The sequence below is a fragment of the Carettochelys insculpta genome, chromosome 1, assembly GCF_033958435.1.
Source record: "Carettochelys insculpta isolate YL-2023 chromosome 1, ASM3395843v1, whole genome shotgun sequence".
Lineage (NCBI taxonomy): Eukaryota > Metazoa > Chordata > Testudines > Carettochelyidae > Carettochelys > Carettochelys insculpta.
In genome coordinates, this window is record NC_134137.1 from 226,491,321 (window position 1) to 226,502,324 (window position 11,004).

At 50.7% G+C, this 11,004-nt stretch overlaps 1 protein-coding gene and 1 long non-coding RNA gene across 2 annotated transcripts in view; one reads left to right on the forward strand and one right to left on the reverse strand.

Annotated features, from left to right (window-relative positions):
- Positions 1–7,202, forward strand: part of PLA1A (phospholipase A1 member A) — a 26,263-nt gene extending 19,061 nt beyond the window's left edge. The window contains exons 8-11 of the mRNA XM_075000565.1: positions 1,186–1,275; positions 2,254–2,362; positions 4,102–4,266; positions 7,063–7,202. Of these exons, the coding sequence (XP_074856666.1) occupies positions 1,186–1,275; positions 2,254–2,362; positions 4,102–4,266; positions 7,063–7,147 (449 nt within the window). The 3' untranslated portion in view covers positions 7,148–7,202. The remainder of the gene's footprint in view (positions 1–1,185; positions 1,276–2,253; positions 2,363–4,101; positions 4,267–7,062) is intronic.
- LOC142016467 (uncharacterized) lies at positions 5,801–10,994 on the reverse strand. The gene is made up of 2 exons (XR_012646327.1): positions 10,687–10,994; positions 5,801–9,153 (listed from the first exon to the last, which is right to left on the reverse strand). It is a non-coding gene; the product is annotated as an uncharacterized LOC142016467 (long non-coding RNA).
- Between the last annotated feature and the right edge of the window lie 10 nt (positions 10,995–11,004).

Consider the following 11,004-nt stretch of genomic DNA (forward strand, 5'->3'; position numbering starts at 1 on the left):
TAGTACATAGCAGGTTTGTGCAAGGTAGATTTAACACCCCAGCTTGCATACTAAATGCTTGTGTGCCTAAGCGCTCACATTCCCCCCTGCAGTTTCAGCAGGAGACATTGTTCACTCACCGGCCTAACCAATGAGCGCTTGGAGCAAAACGTTGGTCCCGTTCAGAGAAGTAGCCACAATGTGCCTAACCTGAGCTGAACCCCAACTTCTCCCTTTGAGACTCACTCAGTGCTCCTGCATCATTTTGCTGGTCAACAGTGGCACTGTCCACCCCAGAAGAGGCAGCAGTCCAGTGCTGGGAGAATTCCCTTATGCTGAGCTGTGCTGGGGTTGGGAAGAGGGGCGCTGCTAGACAGCCACTGGCTAGAAGCCAGTGGGGCCAAAAGCCACCATGGGCCCTGGGACAAGTGCTTTGGAGATCCTAGCTCTGGGCCCCGGAAAGGGAGGGCAGAGTGGGTGGGACCAAGGGCAGTCAGCCTTTAGCATTGCTCAGACCATGGTACTGGCCCCCACCCCAGCCCTCAGAGCTGTACAGAGTGGCACTGCAGGGGCCATTCAAAAGGCGCCAGGCCTCTGGCTGCTGCTGCAGTGGCCAGGAGCTCTGGGCGCCTTTTTAAACTTGGGGCCCTAGTGCAAATGCTGCTTTTGGCTCTCCCTCCTCTCCCCCCCAGCCCCATGTTGGTGGGCCTGCTGGAAGCACTTTGTCCCTGGTACTTTCTCTGGTGCAGGGGGAATGCAGGGCAAGGCAGCCTTCACGACCCCTGCACACCAGCACTCACTAGGCCACCCCCTGGCACAGCCAACTGACAGTACACACGGTGAAACCGTACCGGCCTGACCGGGCAGCCTTGTACACTCACATGGGTCAGGCGCAAAGGAGGGCACCGGCTGCAGGGCAGTGGGGAATCAGGACCAGAGGCTATGATGGTGTCATCGTGGCGCATGCCTGGAGACTCTCCTTACGGCTGGCTGCCCTCGTGATCTCGGAGGTGGTGGTGGAACGCCGCCGAGGAGAGTAGCTGGGACGCAGGCGCGGGTAGCCTGTTTCTGATTTCATTGAGTGTCAAGAAAAACTATTTTGACCCACATCAAAATCCCAGGACAGGTGAGAGGTGACTCAGGTGCTCCTGCTGCCTGTCCCTCAGGGCCCTTACCCTGCCGCCTTGGCATCATTTCTTCTCCTAGGCTTGTTGGAACGTGCTGGAGTCAGTGTGTCAGAGCTGCCCAAGGAGGCGAAGGTTTACCTGGAGACCTCCTCCTCAGCCCCATACTGCAGTAAGTAGCAAAGTGAGAAAGCAGCCCGGCCGGTGGCATGAATGAACTGTGGGGACTTTGTGAGGATAACCATTGCCTGGAACATGTCATTCCTTTTCCCTGCTCCCCAGGGAAGCGGCAGGTGCTTAGAGAAATAGATTGAAGGGATGTCTAGCTTCATGATAGCTTCTGGATATCCGCCAGTACTTGCTGCAGAAATGTGACACGTTTCTCAGCGAGGGACAGCAGACCCCATCATAGGCCACACCCATGCTCCTCAGTGATCTCACCACCCCTAGGCCTCCTTCAGCAGCTGTTCATTGTGGGGAAAGGAGGCTGCTTTCCCCAGCTGCAGAAGAACATGGCTGTTACAAATGCTGGGCTAACTCACATCACTGTCCTCTTCTGAGTTATGGGCCAGCTTCTGCATCCAGTTCCATGCCCCTCGGCCCCCAGGAAATACTACATTTTTCCACAAGTGTACCTGAGCACAGACCCTGGCCCTGAAAGGCACTTGAGATCTGGCCTTCAGCCTTGTTTCGTGCTATGGTCCCGGAGACTACAGAGGATAATGGGCCTGATTCTTCTCTCACTTCCACCATTCTTACATAAGTGTAACTCCACTGGCCTCAGTGGCGTTACTCCTGATTTACACCAGAATGAGATGAAATATGGGTCTAGTGGCTCTCTCCAACCCCTTCATCTTCTCTGTGCCATCCCCCTCCACTCTGTCGCTGTCTGACTCTCACTCCCAGAACACAGCAGTGAGGAATGAAGTCCCACCAGCAAACACACACATGTCCAACAGACAGTGCCACCTGTTCCCTTTTTATGTCAAAGCTCTGCTTAATCTCCTCCATGCGGCACTGGGGAGGTCCGAGTGGGTAGGGGGTGCAGACAGACAGGCTTCCCGTTGTTACAGGGAGAGGGGTAATGCTGAAGGCATGGCCCAGCCAGGGACTGGTGGGCTCACTCTGGTGTGTGCTGTCTGTTGGCCAGTGTACCACAGCCTGGTGGAGTTTCGCATGCAGCAGGGGAGAAGTGCAGTCACCAGCATCGAGGTCACCTTCCGCAGCAGCAACTCTACATCCAGAGTGAAGATAACCATGTGAGTGACCATGGGCCTGCCCGACCTGTCTTTGCTCCCTTGTCTTCCTTGCAGCTGGTTGATGGATGTCTTTCCAAGCCACACACAGGCATAGCAGTAATATAAGTGACCAAGTAATGTAATGTAACCAAGGAGTTACCTATGGCGGGCAAAGAGCGGAACATCCAGCAAACACCAGCCTCCCCGCCAGTGGCTGGCTGTACGTACCTGGCAGCTGTTCTGATGACTTGGAGATGTGAACTGAACATGGCTGGGGTGACAGAAGGATTCCTGTGGAGTAGTATGGGGGTTGACTAGTCCATTGTCAGTGCAGTTACCAAGCCATGAACCTGGGACAGGGGAATCCACTGAGGCTGGGGGCAGAGGCAGGTTCAGGGCAGTAAGATCTATCCGGAACCTGCCATCTTCCCCCAGACTGTATCTGGATTAATGGGCCACATCTCTGCCCTGAGCCCACACGCCTCTGGGATTCACCCAGCCCAGGAGAGCGCTCAGCAGGCACAGAGCCAGTTTTGGCTGCCTCCTACAGCTCCTTTTCCCCTTTCCTCAGCTTCCAACAAAACAGGCAAGATGGGGCAGGAAGGGAGTGATGTGAGCATGCTTCAGGATCTGTGCTGGGGGGGCCAGTCAAAGCAGCACCAGAACGCAAGTGGCCCTCTTCTGTTGAGCTGAGAAGCCACTCCACAGTCTGGGCCATTGTTCTTTGTAAGAAAGGCTTTGTCACAGTGGATCAGCTCATTAGTGCACACAGTCCATTCCCCTCTTGTTGACAGTGGCCCGCCCGTGATTTTTCAGAGAAGGCACCATCCCCCATTCCACACCTTTCCCACTTAAGGCTCTGAGTTCTGACCATCGGTGCATTCTTCAGTGCTGTATATGATGAAGCATCAGGACAGGGTTACAAGATAGAAGGACAGAGGCCCAGTACTGACAGCCACTGTTGGCTCGGGGGGCAAGGAGGACGGAGGCCCAGCTCCCCACCCCAGAAAGGATAGAGCCAAGGGGAGAAGGGGCAGGGCTTAGAGCAGTCAGCCCTCCTCCCACACGCCCTCAAAGCCACACACAGAGCAGCGGCACAGTGCTCCATCGCATTTCAAAGGGGCCCAGAACTCCAGCTGCTGCCGCTGCTACTTCAGGAGCAGTAATGGCCAGAATTCCAGGCCCCTTTGAAATCCTGGGCTCGGGGCAGCTGCCCTCCTTGGTCCCCCCACCCCAATCTACGGGCCTGGACAGAGAAGTGAACATTTGCTGGTCTGGGGAGTGGCTTTAGTCATGTGGTGTACAAAGAGAGAGACACGCACACACCCCACACACACAATCTCCGGCTTTGGAAAAAAAGAACATAGAACACAGAGGGACCCTCTGTGTGTGGGCGGGGGGGAGCGTCACAGAGAGATAACCGTATGCATCCGTACCCTAACAAAACAAACCAGCCGTCATGTAGCACTTTAAAGACTAACAAAATAATGTATTAGCTGATGAGCTTTGATGGGGCAGACCTACTGCTTCCTTCCCTCTGGAGGAGGCGAGGGTTCTATCAGGACAAACCTTCCCACCTTGCATGAAGCGTCACGTTGCCACAGAAGGATGCTTAGAACTTCTCGGAGGGTTCCTGTTAAAAACCTGTCATCTCCAGTATTCCAGTAGATAAACGCCTGTGTCCCCATCCCCACTTGCAAGCTCGCATACTGTTGTTGGTTGGTCCTTTGTTCTCATTCCCATCCCTCTCTCCCTTGCAGACCTAAGCAGCAGATGCTGGGCAAAGGGGTGCTAGCTCACCCTGTCCCACTGTGCCAAATAGAGGCAGTGATGCTGAAGTATGTCCCCAAGAGGCAGATCTGGAAGAAGGATGAGACCCTCATTGTCGGCAAGTTCTGCACAATCGCACTGCCTGTTAGTAGCGGGTAAGCAGGAGCCATCCCTTGAGTTCACTCCAGCCTGAGAGCTTTGTTTGCTGGCTCAGTGTGTCAGTTTTTCACCCTTTGTGAGAGCACAACTCCTTTGGGAGCCATGCAGCAGCTAAGCACATTAACGTAGGTCTATGCTACAAAAGAAATTTGACCTAAGATATGCAACTCCAGCTACAAGGATTGCATAGGTGGAGTTCAAGGTACCTTAAGTAGAACTTCCAGTATGACCCCACTGGGAGAGGTCAATGGGGGCACACTTAGGGTCTGAGTTAGCACTTCCCTGCCCAGCCTGTTAAATAAAACCCCAAAAGATCAACCTCCAGAGCGTGAGTCTTCAAGTACATATAGAGGGGCCCATAATTAGAGCTTCTGTCCTTTATCTTTTCTTGCTGTCATCAGGTTCCACATCAAAACAAAAAAATAGTCATGTAGCACTTTAAAGACTAACAGAATAATTTATTAGGTGATGAGCTTTTGTGGGACAGACCCACTTCTTCAGCTCACAGCCATACCAGAACAGACTCAATATATAAAGCACAGCCAACCTTGACAACAATTTTTCTGATTTGTCAACCTTGATAACAATTTTTGGACCTCTGTGCTTTATATATTGAGTCTGTTCTGGTATGGCTGTGATCTGAAGAAGTGGGTCTGCCCCACAAAAGCTCATCACCTAATAAATTATTCTGTTAGTCTTTAAAGTGCTACATGACTGCTGTTTTGTTTTGATAGGAATACAGACTAACATGGCTACTTCTCTGTCACTATAGGTACCACATGCAGCATAAATGAAAGAGATAATGAGAAAGTGCTGAGGAGTCACAAAGGCTCCTGTTTTCACTCCCTCCCCACAACTCTCCCCTTGCACGCGCGCACACAGAGCTAATTCAATACATGAATTACATGGGAGATGCAACCTGATTTTTAACTGATGAGCCCCACTGCTTCCTGAGGAGGTAAAAACCCCTGTTAACTCTGTCACTGGGAAAACCATTCTATATCCTTGTGTGTGTGAGAGAGAGAATCACATGTTCTAAGTCCCCAGCTCCATCTACCCTCTGACAGACTTAGCTGTGCTAGACTGCTGCTGTGAGGGGAAAGGCCACCATTCCAAGCTCAGCCCCACCAGAGGGCTTTGTACCACAGTGAAGAGCTGTTACCAAAGGGAATCTGCACAGGCCATTTCCACTGAGACTTGTGCTTTTCATCCTCATCTGTTCTCCCCACCCAATTGTGCTCACTTTGGGTCTCATTTGGAGAAGAAGCAAGCACATATTGAGCAACAGTGAGCACGGGGCCTTGACTATTCTGGTATCCAGGGAAGCAGCTGATGCTCAGGACCTGGGCAGACATATTGGTGCCAGGTGGCATTGTTTGTGTGGCAGAGACGGAGCCAGAGACTGTGACAGTGACCAACAGACCAGGGCAAATTATTTGATTTTTTTTTTTGTCCAACCTTTTTTTTTCCCACCAAAAATGCATTTCAGGGGTTCCAAAGTTATGTGACAAATTTAGGTCATCCAAATCATTTTGGTTCAAAAAATGCTTTTTTATTTTCAAGTTGACAAAAAAATTAAAGTACTTGTTTCATTTCCAATAGACTGGATTTTCCCCCCTCAGATTTTAAGTTCAGGCTCAACCAAACAAAATCCATTATTCACTGAGTTTTTAGCTACCATCCAGCCACAGCTAGCATCTCCAAGGCACAAGAAACCAAAAGTGAACACATCAAACCTGGAAAGAATGAGATTCTTGCCCTAATGCAACATTCCCAACCACCAGCGTAATGTTCCTAGTATACACGTGGTACAGTTAGATTAAAAACATAAATACTGTCAATGGAAGAGTGGAGTGTAACCCTACTTTACTACTTAGCATTCAGAACAATCACACACATTAGCCCAAACCCAGAGGGAGACAAAGGAGGCTGCTTGCTAAGTCACAGGGGCACACGTCCCCCCTATTTCTTTAAGGCTTTCCAGTCTGACTGACCGCATGCTTTGCTATAGCGCCCCTCTAAAGTGATACTTTGCAATGCCAACAGTGTCCTCTATATACAATGTGGACCCCCCCCCCGATCACACCTCAAAGTCATTAGGAGACATGCCCCTTATTGTAGGCCTAAAGACAAAATGGGGCTAGACGGAGCTGGGCCTTCATACCAGTGCACAAGTGGTGGGGGAAATAAGGAGCCTCCGTACTCTTAGATCCCTGCAGATGGAGCAGGCGCTAGTATTGCTCCACAGCCCTTTTGAGCACTGTTCCTTTCTAGAGCCCCCTGGAGAGCAAAGGATTCCCAGAGGGGCTAGGAGGATGGCAGAGTCATGCCCTCATGTCCCCCACACCATCTTGCAAGGACACAGGGAAGCACATGCGTCACCTTCCCACAGGCTGGTGCAGCAGCTGCGATCCCTTGCTCACTGGACCTCTGGGAAGCGGCGTACTTGCCCTTCCGCATCATCCCCACCCTGAGGCTGTGCCTACATGATGCAATCTGGCCCATCCCCTCTGAATGTGCAGCCAAAGCCAAATCTGAACCTCTTGAGGCACCAGAGGGTTTCGCTAATTCTTGGTATCCTGACCTGGCACCATGTGAAAGCACATAACACACAATCCTCAGAGAGCAACACAAAATCTGCCATTCTCCTAGCTAATGCACCAATGACCACAAGAGGCAGAGCTCAGCCTGGACTTTCCTCACTCCCTTCCCAGACAAGACTTTGGACATCAGTAGATTCTTGCCCTTGGTTGTTTTGATATTTGCCTGACTATGATGTGCTTCTCTCACAGTGAAAAGATGTTCTGCCTGTCTCAGCATCTGCCCCTGACAGCAAGCAGCCCCTTTGCACATGGCCTGGCAGTACCCTGTGTGTAGGAGAGTCCCGCAGAGCATGCAGCGTGCATAGGAATGTTGATGGGCTCCACAATTGACTTCCTTTCTCTGGACAATACTTCCTCCAAAGGACAGAATTAGCTGAATTTCTCGTCTGCTCACGGTGGGACAGAATGACTAAGAGTCCTGGGAAGAGCAATGAATTGCAGAAAGGAAAGACTGTGGTCAAGTGGTTAAAGCAGCTGATTGGCTGTTAGGACTCATGGGCTCTATTCTCAGTTTTGCACACGTGCGCTCTATGACCTCGGGCAGATTGCCTGATCTTGCTTTTCCTCTGTGTAAAGTTGGGCTAACAAGGCTCCTCTCTCAAGTGGCTCATGAGGTCTGGTTAATTCCTTAACGTTTTGAAAGTGCCTTCAGATCGTCATATTAAATGCCCCAGGCATGCAAAATATTGTGTTATTAGTGAGCATGCCACTGTATGGCTCAGGTATTGTATGGGATTCCCTTGCACAGGAACATACATGCACACACGTACACAAAAATTACTTATCCATGTCCTGGATACCGACAGAATCTGAGGGCGCTCTTGACTTCATGAGTGGTCCTCCAATGTATGCGATATCAATACATTTTCTCTTATCAAGACAAGACTTCAGCAGCTACTCTGGCTACCTGATTGTCATTTTGCGATATGGCCCTTTGGCAAAGTTGATGTATCCTGCTCTTGTATATTCAGATTTACCAAACCAGGATTGTCATATATTAGAACAGACCATTTATTAGTAAGAAACAAACACCCCAAAACCACCAAAATAAGCATAGGCCCTGATTCAGGAACCCACCCCTATTTAGATGCAAGTAACCCTGGCATCTGGAGATCAAGAGGTACAGCCAGATGAGTTAGTGAGAGAGCTCTGCTCTGATGGCTGGATGGATGTTTTTCCATTACTTCTTCTGCAAATGCTTTTCACGCAGCCTTAGGAAAGCAGCCCTGCACCTGGGACACGCAGGCCTTTACTGGCAGCAGTCTCTCAAACATAGCTCACCAGTCTCTTTTAGGGCCATCCCCTTTTCCAAAGTTTTCCCCAAATGAACCTATTTTTAAAAATAGCTCAGAACATCAGGGTTCTAACCCCTGAATTGGCCACCCCTCCAGCCAGACAGACTGGGGTCGGAGGAGCCCCTTCCTGGCAGGAATGAGAGAACACAGAGGACAAGAGAACAGCTGGCCAGCAGAAGCCAGGAGGAGAGCAAAGGAGAGAGATACACCTGGAGGGAGGAAGCTTCATCAAGGATGACTTTCTGTAAGAATGTTAAGGGAGTGGAGGAGACGCACCTGGTGGGAAGGTGACAAGGGAAAGTGCACCAACCGCTGGGATGGCTTCACGGTGGTGACACAGCAGAGCCCCAGTTCTTTGATAGTTCAGCTTTTCTCCAGTGGGGTGTGCTAGTGGGGGAACCGAGGGGACAGCTCCTCACCTGCTGTGCACATACTCTGGGCTTCACGTGCCAATTGTTGTGACAGCACTGAGGGTCACTAACGCTGTGCGTTCTCAAGGGCTCAAGCATCAATGCAGGGGAGGGAAGTGGTGCTCAGCACACACCAGCCACAGCTGTAGGGCAGGGCCACTGATCAGGTGTTGGGTGGCTGGTAGGAGACAGAAGGGGACAGCAGAGAGCAATGAGTAGCAGGGGAGTGTGGGCCTTGCAGGAGAGGGGAGGTTGCAAGAGGCAGAGCGAGGGTGGAGCCTCAGGAGAAAGGGGGAGTGGGAGCAGGGTCTTGGGGAGGAGCAACTCCTGGGGAAAAGAGCAATCAGCTCCTGTGACAGCAGTTGCCTTTTGCATGGCTGCCTGGGCGTAGCACTATGCATTAACCACAGAGCCTACCTGACAGCTCAGGGAATGGTTGATACTTTGCTGTGTAGTTTAATGACACCGCACAGAAACCTCTGCTCCTTTGCTCAGGGGAAGCCGAAAGCTCTCCGCGGGTGGAGCTTCCTCGCTGCAGAGGATGGCTGGATTAGAGAAGCAGATGCAGTGAATAGCTGGAGAGAGAGAGAGAGAGAGACCTGTTTGGGGCAACAGCGCAGCCAGGTTGTGAGAGAGGATTCTGGAGCATGATCCTCCCATGATGAAGTAACAGAGAGGAGGCAGTTTGTGCTGTCAGGGGCGAAACAGCTCCTGGCACTGGCTAATTGCATCCCTGCTTCATAGAATCATTGAATCACAGAGCTGGAAGGGACCTCAAAAGGTCACTAAGTCCAGCCCCCTGCCCCAAGCAGGATCAACCCCAACTAAGTCATCCCAGCCACGACTATGTCAAGCCGATTTAAGTGATTGCCAGTGAAAACAGACAAAAGTAAGTTACTAAACCAAAATAAACAAAACAAGCCAGCTAGTTCTAACCCCCTAAGAAACTTGTCACAGGTGATTTCTTGCCCTAAAGAGTTGTTGTTATTTCAGGATGGGGTTGAGCTTTTTCTGACCTGGGTTCAGCGGCGTTGCTTTCACCCTTTTTCTGCAGTTCCCTGTTTTCAGTTTTCTTCATGTGTGGCCTCAAGATGGGTGAGGCAGTTTAAAGGTCATCTGAAGACAAAGACCTGGTTGCATTCCAGCCCTTAACTAAACATTCCTGCAGGGCAGGAACAGTGTGTTCAGTCTCCCAATCCCCATGAAAAAGTACTAGACTCAAGATAAATTCTAGTGCCAGGTGGCATGGTCACATGTCTTTCTGGGATCAAACCAGTTTGGACTTACAGGCGCTTCAGTGACTCTTTGCAGGAGCATGCCTTCACCATGCCCCTAGCCCCCACCAGGACATCTCCACCACTTGGGCCCTGTGACAGCAGCATGGAGCTGACAGAGCCACCTCTGTACCTGGGAAAAAGGGGACCTTATGCCTGTCATGCAGCCTCTTGGCACTAGAGTAATGGGAGGTAGTGACCCCTGATGGCTAATCCTATTATCACATCATGCAAGCCCCCATTGATGAAGCCACTGCCTGAGTTTGTGATAGAACTACCATCACTGCTGTATTTGTAAATTTTCTCCCATCTCCCTGTTGCTTTTAACTAAAATACATCGTCTTCCCTGCTTCCTTATTCTGATCTCCTACATCCTTTTGCAAGGGCTCAGACGTGACTTTTCCTTCACTTCATCTCCCTCTCAGTGGAGACACCCAGAGCTCACAAAAATCCAGGTCAGCTTCTTTTTTCCAAGGAGATGTACCTATGTTCCCTTCCAGAGAGATACAGAAATCCAGGTTAAATCCTTCCCCTTTCCCAGAGCTAGACCCAGAATCCATCCCATGTGGATATCAATATCCATTCCTGGTTCTTCTCTGCCTCTTTATTCCAAGGGGATTGGACCAAAAGACCTATGGTGTCTTTTCACAGCATCAGAAACTAGCACATATATCGTTACATAGCCGTGGTTATCATGAAGCAGTAAATCCTGGAGGTGAAATTTTAAGCCCGACAGGAATGGATGCCATGTACATCACTAGCACAAGTCCCCTGTCTAAACTCCACAGACCCGACCCGACCCCCCACCCAGCCCATACAGATGAATACTCTTGCCTTTCTGCAGTCCCATTTCCCTACTTCTTGAGCTCCTGTGAAATCCTCTGAACATCAGCTTCCCGCTTGCAAGTCACCGAACCCTCATGACGCAACACTCCGCTGTCTTCAAATCAAAACACACCCTGGGCAGACTAATGTGTCCGTCTTTCCAACACATTTAATGGAGCTGGTCACAGAGCTGCCAACAGACCATTGAGGTGAAAGACCAGTATACAAGAACGAACACCCAGACATCCCAGGTGCTGCTGTGGGTGACAGAATGTCTTGTGGAAGGAGTCCAGCCAGCACACTTCAGTCTCACACATATACTTCATG